Source organism: Melospiza melodia, chromosome 4 (assembly GCF_035770615.1).
Source record: "Melospiza melodia melodia isolate bMelMel2 chromosome 4, bMelMel2.pri, whole genome shotgun sequence".
In the NCBI taxonomy this organism is placed as follows: domain Eukaryota; kingdom Metazoa; phylum Chordata; class Aves; order Passeriformes; family Passerellidae; genus Melospiza; species Melospiza melodia.
Genome location: NC_086197.1, coordinates 88,621,548 through 88,637,406, shown reverse-complemented (window position 1 = coordinate 88,637,406; position 15,859 = coordinate 88,621,548). Strand labels below are relative to the sequence as shown.

The following is a 15,859-nucleotide window of genomic DNA, read 5'->3' as shown; positions in this document are numbered from 1 at the left end:
GGCTGAATACTTCATCTAAATTAGATAGGTTTATAAAGACTGGGTACATTTTGAGGACACCTCAAGCTTATAGTAAACTTTCATTGCAGCAAATCAGCAAGAATGAATTCCTGTCTTTCAGCATGGTAGTAGAAGGTAACTGTTCCTGAATACAGTTGTGCAGGAGCAGGACTCCTGGTGGTGTAGAATTTTGAGATTTTAGCTGGCAGTGAGATCCCAGGTTTGCTGAGAGCTGCTGAGCCAGTGCCTCACAGCAGGACAGGTTAACCTTGTCCTGCTTGTAGCACAGCTGGCACTGGATGCAATGAATGTCTGCTACAGAACCTGCAGAACAGAGGCTTTTTAATATATTCTCTGCTTCCCTTTTTTGATTTAAGCACTGGACACAGCAGTAATCCAGGATGGCTGATGCTAAATTCAGAAGTAACATGCTGCTCTTTGGTGGGAATCTCTCCATTAATGGTCTCTGTTCACTTTAGAGGCTCAGAGGACTTTGGATTTTATCATCAGAAGTGAACCTCATGGTTCTGCTGAAGAATCCTCATCTGAGGTAGAGGTGAACATGAGCAATGTTTTTGCTTAGTGCAGACTCATTGAGAAGGGTGGGGGCTGCAGCTCAGCCTCTGGCCATGGTGAAAGCAAAGCCCTTGGACATGATGGAGTGACTGCTGCTCTTCCCTAGCTCACCACACTGCTGTGAGCTCAGAGTCAGTGGGCATTTGTGAAATTCAGATTGCACATAGCTTCTTGCATGGGCTGCACTTGAGCAGCTACACCACACTTGCAAGTTTGAAGCAGCCTTTCCAAGCAGCTTGGAACCAGGGAGGTAAGGGGTGAGCTGGGGGCAGAGGTTGGTGCTGGGGTCAGGCCCTACAAGGGACCATCACTGACACCACTGCTCACACAGCCTTTGCCAAGGCTGGAATTTGGCTAAGATTAGGCTTGAATGAGGAAGGAGCAGTCTAGCAGGTCAATTTTCTTTTTTATATCTATTGCAGAAGATTAGCATCCATGTGCTTTCTAAAATTCATTGGCTTTTCTCTTTTATTTTGGTCATTTCTTCTGCCACTTTGGGCAACAAATTGCAGCAGGTGATTTCACTTTCAAGATGTCATTAAGCTTTTCAGGTCTTGAAATATTTGGTTTCAAGGACTCACAAGCATAGCTATTTAGAAAAGGACTTCTTCCTTCCAAAGGAGAAAATGTGATAATACGATTAGGATCATGTAACTGAAAAACCACGACTCATGTCAGCTAATTTCAATTTCTGAATTGAAATCTCTGTTGAGCCCTGTGAGTATATTTGAAGCCTGTGTTTCTGAGTGTATAATGGCTGAAAAATTGCACTCCAGGTGCAGTTTTATTCCAGAAGTGCTGTGTAAAACCTGTCTTAACTGCGCTCTGGTTTTGCTCCATCTTGGCAGTGTTCCTGCCCCAGCTGGTGCTGGAGGACAGAAGTGTCCCCGTGCAAGGAGAGCAGGGCTATCCTGTGATTGTCTCTGCAGCTGGGTAGGATCTTTGGAACACTGAGATGTTGCACAGGTGTGGTGATGGATTTCATTTGCACTGTGGCAGTGCAGTATTTACTGTCCTGCAGTAAATGCATTGGCTCTTGCTGTTTGCATTGGTTTTTGGGGCTGAGAGAGGCTGTCATCCTCCCATTTCAAAACTGAGCATTCACTCCCTTTAGCTGCTTTCCCTCTTTAGCTGCAAACCACAGGGAGCAGAGCTGCTGTTGCTTTTATAAAGCTTTATCCTTTTTAGAGTAGGTCTACATTTTTAGCATACTTATAATAAAAAATATAAATAAATAAATAAATAAATATTTTAAAAAATAAATTAAAAAAAAAATAAAAAAAAAAAAAACCAAATTTTTGGATGGAGCATTTAAACTTGTACTTTTATATATGTGAATATTGAATCCAGCCCCCATGGACAAGGCTGAGCTCTCCCTGGGAGCTGGGAGATGAGTGTGTGCAGGCTCCTATGCAGACTGTGCCTGAGGGCAATGAGGTGGGACTGGAGTGAGGGTTCCCAGCACAGCCTCTGCTGCTGGGCATTTCAGGATCAGGCTGTTTCAGAGTAAAGGATACAATTTCCCCTTCCACCTTTTTTCCCAAACCAGAATTTTCTAACCTCTCTTTGTCCAAAGGAACCCTTTCAGCTTGGAGGCTTCAGCACAGGAAGGGCTGGAGGGTCTCCGCTGTCCCTGCTTTGCTGGGGCTGTGCTGGGCTCTGCAGCAGGGACTGCACAATGAGCTGCAGGGGGATCTCAGGGCCATCAAACACTCTCAGATTTAATTTTAAAACCAATTTCTCTGCATTTGTATGTATTTTCATGCTTTAAAGCACTGAACAAAATGAAATTATCTATGATGAATGTGATAATCACGCCAATGTGGCACATGGCAGTGGTGCAGGGAGGTGATGTGCCATTTCCAGCTTCGGCACCAGGAGGCACCAGGGCAGCACGGTTATCCCTCCCAACCTTGGACAGCATTGCTGGGAGATGGGGGCAATTGGCACATCTGTAATTGTGAGTTTTTCCCTTTTGTTTTAGACTTTTGCTGATCCAATCTATTGGAAGAAGAAGAATTGCCCCTGGGTGGGTTTGCTTTATCCCTGGGCAGGGATAACGCTCAGCCATGAGCTGGCTGAGGAGCCAAACTCACTTTGAAAGCCAAACTCACTGGGGCTGGGCAGAGACCATGGGGCAGGCCAGTGCCAGCCTCGCAGCAGGGCCAGCACCCACCTTTCCATCAGAGGGCAGGTCCTGCCTGCCCTGTTCCCTGTGCCAGGCTGTGCAGCTCGTTTGTTTGCTGGTCACTCTCAAATTTCATTTCCTTTGGTTCTTGAATGGGTGGAGGTAAAAGGCAGATTTTTTCGTTTTTTTCTTTTGTTTTTTTCTTTTTTTTTTTTTTTATCTTGAGAACTAGTACCAGATTCTTACACTTCTTTGAATAAGTGAGGGTTCTGATGAGCACTGACTTTTGGGGTTTTTATTTTCTAAAATATCTTGCTTTTTACTACAGGCCTAGCACAGAAACTTGAGAATACAGAAAGTGAATGGGCTCCTCATTCTATGGAGGTTTGCAGCATACAGAGTAATTTCTTCAGTACCAAAGAGCTTCCAACTCATTCTGCAAGTTTAAGGTCCCAGAAACAATGACACATATGGACAGATACCCCTTAAATGGAACCTACCTGGAGAAATTAAATTTTTTTGGGTGGCTGCCCCACTCTGATAATTCAGTGTCACTTTTCCCATTCAGTAGGACCATCTTTTGAGGAAGCTCAGGAAAATACCAGTCTTGTGATTACAGCATATCAACCTCTGTGGTGAAAAGCAACAGAAGACCTACTTCCAGTGAGAAGATTCATCAAGAGAAAAGTGACCTGACTGCTCTGTCCTGGGTTTCCCCAGAACTGCTGTGGGGACTCATGACAGAAATTCCTCTGGTGCTTTGCATTCCTGCAGGGCTCCTGGGTTTGTGTCTCTGGGGTTGCAGTGTTGGTGGCAGATCTGGGTGGCAGATGGGGCATCTGGGATGTATCAAAAAACTTCAAGTTGGACTCTCAGACAAATGGTGAATTCTTCCTTTTCTCTAAGAATGCCCCTAGGGAGGAAGGAGGTGTATGTAGCACTGACTTTGTGGGAGCCAGCTGTTTCATCCCTCTGTGCATCCAGTTCTCTTTTTATTTCAATGAAATTTGATCAGAGCAGAGGCAGGAAGTTCAGCCATGTCCTTGGGAGCAGGGAAGGTGCCCCATGTGCTCCCCTTCCCTGTGGCAGGCGCTGCAGAGATTTCCTCTGTCTCCCTCCCAGTCTGCTGATGAACACCAGCACAGCAGGAAAACCCTGGGCTGTGCCCACTTGTCAGTGCAACACAGGACAGACTGAGTCAAAACCAGTGATGGAACATTTCTTCTCTCATTTGAAGGACTTCAGTGAAATTTGCAGGTAAAAAAGGGTAGCAGAGATCTCTTTGGAAATCTGTCTCAAAGGCTGCATCCCCAGCCCTGCTGCAGCTCCTGCCTGGTGGCAAAGCAAACTCAGCTGGTCTGGTATGGTCTCATTACACTGGATGAGGCTTTGCATGAAACTGTAAACATCAAAGAAGGATGGCTTGTAAACATAAAATGGACTGGTATGTAAAAATAGGATAACTAACCAAGTAGCATCTGGTGGATTTCAGATTGGTGCTTGTCATGTTTAGTTCACTCCCTTCCCTTCCCTGATTGGTCCTCTGTAAACCCTTCCCCCCTTTATAAGCTTGGTTCACCTTCCCCTCTGGGTCACTCACTGGTTGGTTTTTTGGGACCATCAATAAACCCGACTTCACCCCCAGCGAGTGTCCTGCTCCTTCACTCGTCCCGTCAGCAGCGAGAGCCCGTCGCAGCCAGCACAGCCCGAGGCCTCGCGACGCCGAGGGGCGCGGGCAGGATTTGCAGCCGGGTGTCGGCCTTAACCTCAGCCAGCCGGACTCTGACCTTGTGGGCCACGTACACCTCGCCGCACAGACCAACTCTGTGTTCTCTTGGAAAAGCACAGTCCAGGCTGAACATGCCAACAAGATCATTCCAGTTGAACTTCCAAAGAGCTTCCATCGAATGACCAAAAGCAAGAGGTTTTCCTACACGCTAATCCAAGGGGTTGGTGGGTTTGCAAACTGTTACATCTCTGGAGGGGAAAAACCCCAGCCTGTAAGAAACTAGTACAGCAAACCCAGCTGGTTGCATTACAACTATTTAAATGAGAGTGGCAGCACCTGGAAAGCCAGCGCTGTGAGCTCATCTCTATTTCCTGGGTGCACCTCATGTAAAATGATGGCTTTGAGGAGGTCAGGAGGGGCCTCAGAAGTCAGGGCATGCTGGGCAGGGCACACCAATGGCCCTGGGACTCGTGGCAGCTGCCAGGAGACAGAGCACCTCTGATCTTCAGCACAGGAGACAGGGCACCTCTCACCTTCAGCACAGGGACAGGGCCCCTCTCACCTTCAGCACAGGGACAGGGCCCCTCTCACCTTCAGCACAGGAGACAGGGCACCTCTCACCTTCAGCACAGGAGACAGGGCCACCTCTCACCTTCAGCACAGGAGACAGGGCACCTCTCACCTTCAGCACAGGGACAGGGCCCCTCTCACCTTCAGCACAGGGACAGGGCCCCTCTCACCTGCAGCACAGGAGACAGGGCACCTCTCACCTGCAGCACAGGGACAGGGCCCCTCTCACCTTCAGCACAGGACACAGGACACTTCTCACCTTCAGCACAGGAGACAGGACACCTCTCACCTTCAGTTCTCTCCCTAACAGGGGTCTCACTCTGCTCCACCTCTGCAGTGTCTCCTGACCCAGGGCAGAGGCTGGGCTCTCACAGCACCACCCTGAAGCATCAGTCCCCGGGGAAATCAGTCTGGGCCTCCCTTCAGATACAGACAGTATGTTCAGAGTGTGCAAAATCTTCATTTGAAGGAGTGGATGCTCTTCTAATCAGAAATATCTTTGAGCAGAGGGATGGCAGCAGCAGATGTCTGACCAAGGCAGGAGGGGACACACCAGCACAGTAGAGAGCCCTGGGGGTTCCTGGAGGCTCTTACATATGCTTTGAAGTATTTAGAAGACAATCATGAATTAACAGGGTCTCTTTGCCACACACACTTCAGATTAATCTGATTTGCTTTAACACAGTGCCTGGCATGGTGGATAAAGGAGCAGCAGCAGCAGCAGATGGAACATGTCTCAGTAAATGATACTGCCCCACACTTTTTTCTCATACACAAAACACTGTCAGAGCAGCTGATGTCAATTAATATGAGATAGGTGAAAAATTTGCTTGGCAAGAAGTGTTACAAAAGCCCTCTTGGGCTTCGTTTTATTCGATATTTTCATTCATAGTTTTAATGATAAAATAAAAGGTAGCTTGTAAAGGTTGCAGATGCTGCCTCCAGGCATCCTCATGGACAGGACTGAAATCCAAAAGGAGAAGGAGAAACTGGAGGATGGATCCAAAAATCAACAGACTAAAATGGAAAATGAGTCCAGTATGAATTGCTTCTTTTAGGGAGGAGAAGTGAGTTACACAGGTGTGAACAGGGGCATAAAGGCAGGGCAGAACCTCTGCAGGGGAGGCTGTGAGGCCCAAATGCATCCAGGCTGCTCCTGGAGCTGCAGGTGGTGTTGGTGTGGGCAGTGGGGATATCTCACCAGGGCTGATGGGGATCTCCTTCTGTGATCCCCCAGACCTTGGCAGGAGCATCCTCTGCAGCTGAGAAATACTCAGAAATGCTATTGCAGGCAATTCTACTGGAATTATTGTTTAGGACTTTTAGACAGATCCCTGAGTATAATTGAAGATATCTGACTATACTGAGTTGTTGAAGAGGCTGGGCTACATGACTGCTTGTGTTACTGCAGCCCTACCATGCCATACTGCTGTCAGTGGTGCAGCTCTTATGGCATTCTTTGCTACAATTTGCTTAGGCCAAATATCATTGTAAAGATTAGAACAGGAAAGTGAATGAAATGGAGATTTCTTAAATTATTTCCTTTTATTGGGGGTGTTGGCAGGCCTACTGCTTGCATTTTGTGGACTGCTCTGGTCTCTCCTCTCCCTGCCACCACCAAAAGGGCTGTGGTTGACCTGGTGATGGGTTGAAGAAGGGCAAGAAGGAAGGGTAAAATGTACAGCAGTGTTTCTGCACATGGAACAGAGATCCAAGCTGCCTAGCTGGAAAGAGATTGCTCAAGTGCTCTAGGACAGAGCCTGTCTCTCTCTTTGACCTGGACAAGGTGACTGAGAGATGATTATCACTGCCTCTCCTGCTGCAAGCAGCAAAGGTGCAGGGGACAGCAATGAAGCTGAAGGAAGACATTTTTCTTGCTGCTTGTGACTGAATTAGGCAGCCTGCTGTGTACTAGAAGTTAAAATGGATCCGAAACAACATGAGAGATGTATGAGGGAGATGGATGGAATGCTGGAGACAAGCACACCCCCTCCCTCTGGGAAGGCCTGAGCTGCAGAGAGCTGGGGGCTGTGGACCCTGCAGGGGCCACCTTGCCACGAAACCTGTGTCTGATAATCCTCTTTTCCTAAACATATGCTGTAGGTCACTGCTGGAGACAGGATCACAGGCTGGCCTCTCCCTTCACTAACCTGCTTATGTGAAAGCCTGAGGCTTACTTCTGCTTCTCCACAGAATGGTGGACTAATACTTGAGGAAAACCTCAGTTTTCCACCAAATAATGCACTTGTACAATAAAATTTAAAAAAAGTTTCCCTTTGGGATAACTGCTTGAGTTTGTTTAGTGGCAAGTTTTGGCAGAGCTGTTTCCAAACTGCAGATCCTGAAGATTTGATTTTGCTCCTAAGTCAGAAGCCAGGCTCTCTCCACCTGGCTAGTTGTCGCTGAGAAATACTTTTATTTCCAGAAAGCTGACAAGACATGCAGGTCACTGCTGTGCATTGTGAGATGCATGAATGAGGATTTGCACAACAGGAAAGGACTGGGTGAGCAGGACCATGGCTTGGGAGAGCCAAGGATGGAGCCCAGACGTCCCAAAGGCCCTTGTCACTCACTGCAGGCGGTTGTGGGCTGGGCTGGCTGCCACTCCCCTCGAGCTGCTCACACATCCTTTTCTAAATCTGAGGCTTTCCTGGTGATCTGCTTTGCTCTGGGTTGGCAGAGGGCTTTTCTCTTCCATGGGCCATTTCCCAGTCCTGAAGGATTCTGCAGGGCTGGAATGGGATGCACACTGTGGCATCCTGTGCCAGCACGGGGCCCTGGGCTGCAGGGGCTGTGCATTGGCTGCTTGCTGCTGTACAGCCCCTGCTCAGATGGGTACCTGGCTGTTCCTGCTCCTGCTAATCCCCAGGAAATGACATTTGGACTCTCATTATCTGCACTGCACTTAGAAATAAACCACCAGAGGAAGAATACAAGTTCAAAAAAAATTTCTTAATTTATTGTAAATTCTCCTTTCATCTGTGCTGCAATTCCAGTGTTCTGCACATTAATAAATATACATTTGTTAAAAAAAACCAAAACAAAACAAACTTCCAGTGTCTAATCTGCCATAAAGCTTTTAAAAAGTCATAAAAATAGGTTTTAATTTTTTTGTCATTAATACAACTGACCCTCATTTACTGCGACAATTCTGATCAAAATAAAAACTACCTACACCTACTGGGACAAAATATACATACACAGATGTAAGAACAACTAGCATGGTTATACACAATGCCTGAGCACACAGCCAAGTGCCAGACCCTTAAAACATTCAAATTTTTTTTCTGTCAGAAAATGTCACACAGGATGTTGCATAATTTTTAAAGGAACAGCATCTTCTCTCCCTCTCCCCTTCCATAGGCCTCCTTGATACTTTGAAAATGCATAGGAATATAATGAAACCCAGATTACACTATACAGTTTCTCATCTTTTCCTCAACTCCTGCATTTTATTTAGCCCCATTTTCTGTTTCTTCTCTTTCACACACATTTGCACAAACAACAGCCAGGGCTGCTGTGGTGAGCAAGGAGCTCCTGAGAGCCTTGTTGGCAGAGAGCAGGCACAGGCACACCATTGTCATCTTGGAGTCATGTATTCCCACCTTGGGAGCCACTGGCTGAGCTCTGCCTCGCACTGCTGGATGAAAACATTTTCACATCTTACTTTTCCTCTTTCTGTAAACATTGCAGGAAGGTGAAGACAGTAGACAGGTCACGCTTGACTTGTGAAACCAGCGCATTTTGTGGGCAACATGAAACCTTAAGCCTTCCATGAGCTTTCTGAAATATCAAGAAGGCCGGGGCTTTGTCAAAGAGCTGGGCAGACAAATCTGGACATCTTTTAAGTCTTGTATTTCTGCTTTGATTAGCCATGTGCTGAATCCAGTGAGCAAGAAAGAGGAAAAAAAATATTGCACCTGAGGCAGAACTTGACCCATGGGAGGAGGGCCCTCTCCTTGGGACATGCAGAGTGCTGGTTTGTTGCAGAGCCATACAATCATACCAATTATTTTCTTGTTCTTAGTAAGGGAAATACTGATTTGACTTCTTCCAGACAAGGACTGTGTTGAAACTTTACACAAAGACATGTCCTGAAGTTGTTTCTGAACACTTCAATGCACTTGTGAGAAGAGATTAAAATACCAAAAATGAAAAAAGAAATTTTTGTAGGTTTTAGAAGAGGTTATGAGTAAAACATACTGTGCCCTCAAAGTGTTCCAAAATCTGTCAACCAAACTTATAAATTATAGTCATAGGCTTTGATGTAATCTTTACTGTATTACTTTGAAAACTGCATTGTGTCTGAAGGTGGCTTCCATGCAAACCTCAGTTACTTATCAAACGCCAAATTCAAGTAAAATTGTGCAATGTTCATATAAAAAATATCAAAACATCTTTTTAATTGATTTCCTATTATCAAATTAAGAAGATCAGTATAAATGTAAAATATACAAAGGAACTTTTTCTTTAGCAACACCATACAAAATATATAAAAGTATCTACACTTTTTATATATATATATATATATATAAAGGATTTTTTTTTCTTAAGACGACGTGTCCATAGAGGGGTGGACAGAGATGCTGGCATAGAAACCAAAGGACACTTGTTGCAATTTTCCTCCCTAGAGCTCAGCAACCTCAAGGGTTCACGCTGTAGCCATCAAAACTCCACAAGAGACACCTCCTAGTGCTTGTCTGCAGGCTTTTTGTAGGTCCACTAGGAAGCAATGTGTTCTTCCTTGGTTCTCCCCTGTAACAAGCAAGCCCTGCAGCACTGCCTGCACCGTGCACAGGTGTCTGTCCATCACAGTGCACCCCGTTTCCATTTCCATGTTTTCAGCGTGGGTTCCTGTGGGAGGAGCGTACCACACAGAGCCCTTATTGCCAGGGCAGCCGGGCACTGTGTCTGTGCCAGGAGCAGTCAGGATTCTGCCAGAAGGTGAAGCCATGTGGGAGTGGATGCCCACCTCATCCTCCTCGCCGTGTGGCCACTCTGGTGGAGTCCGAGGCGGCAGCGCGGCGAGGGGCGGAACCGCGCAGAGGCGATCACAATTTCCTGATGGTTCAAATTGAAGTTTCATTACTGCCGCTGTTAGTGAGAGAAGGGATCGTGCAGGCTCAGGGTTAAACAGGCACAGGCAAACCACTCCACCCAAACCCACCTAATCCTTCTTAGTAAGGGCTCATGCTCTGTGAAATTACCATGCTTGCAAGGGGGATGCTGTCCTAGAGGGGAAGACCAGCTGGGAGAAACAATTTCAGGCAGTACACAACAGAAATGCTTTAGTGAACTTCCACATAGGACTTGTATTTGTCTAATGCTTTGCTGAGCATACAAGGTTCACACACAGATCTTACAAGCTGCTAGAATCCTGGTGTATCAGATGGATTCATGCAATCTGCTGCCAACAGCAGAGCTTTCCATTATGCCAAAGCTCTGGAGATAACACAGTTGCTTAGTACAAGCTGGTGAGTTATTCTCCAGTAATGACTATGTTACCTGGTAGCAGCTTATTCAGTTATGGCTTATTCAAAACATCCATGTTTCCTGGCTAACTAGGATCTATTTCATCAGCCAACTCCCAGCAATCTAAACATGTGCTTTTATAGTGAGGTGGGAATGGTCTGTGCACCAGACAACAGGGGTATTTAAAGCCTGGTGGGACAGTGCCAGAGTTAAAGCTGGGTGAGAAATTTTCTCTTGGTTTGGTGAAAGAATAAGACTGTTATTCATGTCAATAGAAAATGAGCCTATAGGCATAAAATGCCTGCAGAGACCTTACATATGGCTGTTGCCATAATTTGAAACGCAAGAATTATGATGAGTAATGAGGTTTCTAAACATTCCCTTTGGCTGAGAGCTTCCTCAGCCTTTTGTTTATATTTGTTTAGTTTACAGTGGTAAATTCACACACTGATTGCCATGCAGCTGGTGGGAATCACATGCCTGGTAATTTAGGATCAGTAGCTTGGTTTTCTCTCCAGCCTTGGGGTCTCCTGCCTCAGTCATCATTTCCCTCTGCCCAGATGGATGCTCACACCATGCCCCCCACAGCCTTGTGCCTTTCCCCACTCAATCCTGGCAGGGTGGCAGGGCAGAGCAAGGCTGCTCCTGTCCAAAAGTGCTAGTACCACATCAGCCTGCCAGTTCAGAGCATGCCAGGGTGACCCAGTCACAGGTGTCTTGCCCGTGATACCTGTTTTGGCCTTCTCAGGATGAAACCCCATGGCCTGGGGACATGGTATGGGCAAACCATCAAGACAGTCACTGGTGAAGGACCCTGGTCAGTCACCAGAGGAAAGTTTTGTTCATGTGTGAGTCTGGGGTTGGAAGGTGAAGGCTGAGACCATAGGAGGTCAGCCAGGGCATTCCAATGTGGCACTTACTCTGAGTCTGAGGTGTCAGCATGTCCTGTTGCCACGTGGAGGCTCATGGCCATGCCGTTGAGCTGGTCTCGAGACTGCTCCCTCCGAACGTTTTTCACCGTTACCCCTGAGTCCGAAGGAGAGCGGAGCCCCTCGTTTGTCCCTAGGGAAGTAGTCCTGGATGAGACTGTGCTCTGATTGTAATCCGACAGCTTCTCCCGCAAGCGGTTCTTCATATTCTTATCCACCAGTGGGGGAGGGTAGGTAACTTTATTTTTTAAGATGCCTGTGAAGGAAAAGAGGAAATAATAAAATGTTTTAAGTGCATCAGTAAGTTAATTTATCAAGCTCAGCTTGATGTTACAGCCTCTATTTCTTACTAAGACTTCTAGTTTGGCACTTCATTTCATAACCAACAGATGAGACTAAGCAACTACCTACTAGCTTCCCATGGTGTCTCTGGCTACACAGGTTGGAGCCATTTGGGAAGTATTTTTCCCTGACAGAGCTACATTTTAAACTAATTAATGCTCATTAACCCCCCAGTCTCCCAATCCAGCAGTGAGGCTGGGTTGGCTGTGCTACCTTTCCTCTGTTCCGGCTGCTGGTTATTCTGGTGGGCCAGAGGTCTGTTCTCCTTCTGCTGCCCTTCGTTCTCCTTGTCCTGGGGTGCTTCATTGCTGTGGTTCACCTGGTTTTCCCTGTGAAGCTCTACGTTGACCTTGGTCTCTACTTTGAGTTTTTGTTTCCTACCGGGGTCCTCGCCATCGCTGGCTGTTACGCACTCTGTGGGCCAATAGGGTTTCACATGATTGGGAAGGGTATCAACTGCAATGCAAAAAAACACTAGCTCAAAAAACACTTTTGATATCTTCTCTCAACCACTGCCTGGCCTCTGTGGCTGGAGAGGGGCTGTGTCTCAAACCAGAGCAATCCTTCAGTCAGTCCTTGCTGGACTGCACTCCCCTCGGGGTGCATTAAATCCCCAAAAATCACCTGGTAGGATGGCAGGGTATCCAAACCTTTGTCAGACTGAGGTTGCCAGCTCTGTTATGGAGAAGTGTGAGGCAAATCCTCCCTCTCAGCTCTCCAGGATCAGAGATCCCTCCTTGGAGAGGTTAGTTTCTGAAGGCTGAGGGCACCCCAGGCACCCTGTGCTGTATCTGTGAAGTTCCACGTACACAGCCTGGATGTTTGTCATTTAAAGCTGCCTTTCATTAGGAGAGGATCAACTATGTTTAGAAATGCCTGCACCCTGACACACAGAAATTATATTAATGGTCAGTGATTGCCAACTCTTTAGGTCCAGGACATCCCCAACACCAATGCCTTTATTTCATGAGGAGAGGCAGGCATTTTTCTCCCTGCCCTCAAAACAAGTGCCTTCTTTCTCCTCTTTTTCATATGAGATTTTGCTGGCTTGGTAATGCCATGTCCAAGTGCTTTGGGGACCTGTCTGAAAAGCTGCCTGCCTTAAGGCATTCAGCATTCTGTGCAATTCTGTGTGATTCTGTACTCAGTCACCCCTGTGAACAAGCCTTTGGAAGAGGAAAGGTCTCTAAGCTGGAAACAACAAGGATCTCTACAGAAGCAAGGCACAGAGGCAGAGATGCTGCCTCAGTCACATGGTAGCGTGACAAATTTATCCCATCTAATCTAAAGCTATTTTAGAGCACCACTGCCCTCCCCTCACACTGGGGGTACCTTTGGGTGTGCTGTGGAGTGGGCCATGTTCATTGTTTTTGGAAGTAGATGTGTTCCACTTCTTCTCTGCCTCGAGCCCGTCCTCCTCGCTGTCGGATGAGTGGGAGGAGGCGTAGGAGCTGCTGTGCTCATCGAGGGACAGCTCGCTGTCAGAGTCTGAGTCGTGCTCTGCAAACGGGCATGGGAAACACAGGGGTGACACTGTAAATGGGAGTTCAACAAATCTACCTGACAAATGCAAGGAGAAAGGAAAGGCAGGCATTGGTCCAGGCCATGGCAGGAATGAGCTCTTACATCTGTAAGTGTATTTAGGATAAACTCAGAAGGACTGCAGCACAACCACTGGGAAGCACAACCACTCAGCTCAGCTAGTGGGCAGGACCTTTTACACATACAGGACGTGCAGAACAGAGTGGGAACATATTTTTCCCTATTTAACGTGCAGAACAGTAATTCTATTGGATCTCAATGAGCACAACACACAGGCAAAACAAGATACCTAGAAATACCAAGAATCTGAAATGAACTTAAAAACTGCTACAAGGAAAAAAAAATTGAATGTCAAGACCAAAATGAAAGGAAATCAGACAAAAGGTACTTCTCATTTTTTGTACAAACCACAGAGCAGTAAAGGAAAATATTGCCTCAAGGTCTCAAACATTAAAATTTCTGTAACTAAAAATCAAATGCAACAGTGAATAATTTGTGAGAAAGAAAGGAGACTCCATAAACTGTCAATAGCTGGTGCAGCATCAGATAAAAATTAAACCATCACAAGCAGCAGATAGATGATTCTTTCATTCCAGGATTTCCTTGTGAGGGAGCCACTGAACAGCTTGTTTTGCCACTAGCATAATGAGAATGAGACCATCTAATTATTCCAACTATTCTTCCTGTTACAGAAGACTTCAAAGAAAGTGATAAGAAGAAGGTGCACAAATGGATCAAAGCATTTAGAAATTATTCTTACCATTGGATTTGGATGGATTCCTATGAAAAATGGAGGAATCTGCTTCAGTCTGACCAGCCCTTGCTTGACTTGAGGATCCACTGATTTTATGAGCAGCCTCATCCCTTTGAGAAGAAAAACAGAGGGCAACCTTCTTGGTCACTTTGTTGTTTTTAACAACAAGGCAGACATGCACAGCCACTTTAGGGTGAGACAGAGGTTATCCTGATGTGGCTATCTGCCTTGTGCCATGTGAATCACACTCTGAAAAGGCCCAAAGCTAATGAGGTAAACTGTGCTCCTTGAGACACATCTGAATTATAACAGGCAAGCAGCAGGGCCCCTATAGGTAACATCACTCTTAGGTTAATCACTGCACTGCTGGAACCCTGCCCCAAAGACACATGCAACAGAAAATGCACCAAGGAGAATGACAGTCACATGAAACAGAACTGTTAAGACATAAATCAAGTAGCATTTGAACCAGAGCTCTGGTTTCCACAACAGCAATAAAAAAGGAAAGGCAAGCACCTGAAAGCCATGCACCTGCCACCAGATTACCTGAGAATATAAGCAAGGTAGCTATTGTGGCTCTTGGCTGACCTGACGGTGCTCTCCAGGGAGACAGTGGATTCCCCCATCGTTGTGCGATACATGTTTGGCTCTTCTATATACGTGTTGTTACAGTTCAGAGATCGCTGAAAGGGGAAAGAAAAGACATAAAGCCACAGTGAATGATCCTTCCAGAAGCTCATGTTACCCACAAATGTATTAAGTTTCAAAGAACCAAATGGGTTTTGATGCCAAGGGAAAGAATTATTTTCTCTTGAAGGTTTCAATTAAAATAATAACAAAAACTTTTGAGAAAAGCCATCAGTAGTCTTTGTACAAGTCACTGAAAGCAATCATTCAGTTCACTTAATTACAGATAAGCCACCTCTAAGTTTATTTTAGGTAACTTCTGCCAGCAAGAGGATGTTTTTGTTCTCCCAATACTTTTTCCCTTACTGTTAACAATGTAGCTCTTGTTGCAGTGGAATCATCTGGAAGAGGTTTCTTTCCAGTTAAAGTGTTCTTCAAGTGCTTTCTCACTTCTTTGTTAAATACGCAGTGGAAGAAGAAAATGAACAGCCCCTGGATAATTTTAGAAAGAGAAAAATGTAAATGCTTCACTACTACCATATTGCAAATATAGTAGTATATTTGAAACCCATTTTGAAACAACCCCTGAATTCTAGTTTGTAGTCCATCATGGTGTATTTCAAAAGCAGTAACTATTTTCTTTCTTGACTGAAACAGTATTGACTGATCTCCTAGCACTTCTTCATAATTTGATTCCAAGTTCAAATGTGCATTAAAGGCCTGGGAAAATATACAGAAATATGCATTTCTCCAGAATTTACAGAGCAGAGTTTGATTTGGGAAGAAATCCAAAGGGAGCCTCAATGTCCCACTAGAAAATTGCAGAGATTTTAGAATTTGGGATTTTGGAGCTTTTACACAGATGTTGAGAAAAAATCAACAGCAGCACATGAAAAATATCACAGCCTTTAGTGAAAGCCTCTGGAACTAGGCAACTTCTGTGAAAGGAGTCCTTAAGATTGCATCTAAGAGAATTTTAGAAAGCCTTGTGAGATGTGAAGAGGTATTGGGAGCAGAGAGGTCCCAACTCCTGTTGCCTAAGTTCCTTGGTTAAGCAATACCTCTGATGGGAAAATCAGCAAAGTCCCCAGGGCTGGGCAGTTATTGGCTGCCAGGAACACACATTAACAGCTTTTGCTGGGGGCAGGGCACACACACATGTGCCTTCAGATGTACTTCTGAGGGAATTA

General features: G+C 45.8%; 1 protein-coding gene across 1 annotated transcript in view; it reads right to left on the bottom strand.

Annotated features, from left to right (window-relative positions):
• Positions 1–7,940: 7,940 nt before the first annotated feature.
• CELSR1 (cadherin EGF LAG seven-pass G-type receptor 1) overlaps positions 7,941–15,859 on the bottom strand; it is a 168,287-nt gene continuing 160,368 nt past the window's right edge. The window contains exons 31-37 of the mRNA XM_063155885.1: positions 15,036–15,161; positions 14,589–14,725; positions 14,049–14,152; positions 13,079–13,246; positions 11,960–12,202; positions 11,396–11,660; positions 7,941–10,097 (exon numbers count right to left, since the gene is read on the bottom strand). Coding sequence (XP_063011955.1) covers positions 10,073–10,097; positions 11,396–11,660; positions 11,960–12,202; positions 13,079–13,246; positions 14,049–14,152; positions 14,589–14,725; positions 15,036–15,161 — 1,068 coding nt within the window. The 3' untranslated portion in view covers positions 7,941–10,072. The remainder of the gene's footprint in view (positions 10,098–11,395; positions 11,661–11,959; positions 12,203–13,078; positions 13,247–14,048; positions 14,153–14,588; positions 14,726–15,035; positions 15,162–15,859) is intronic.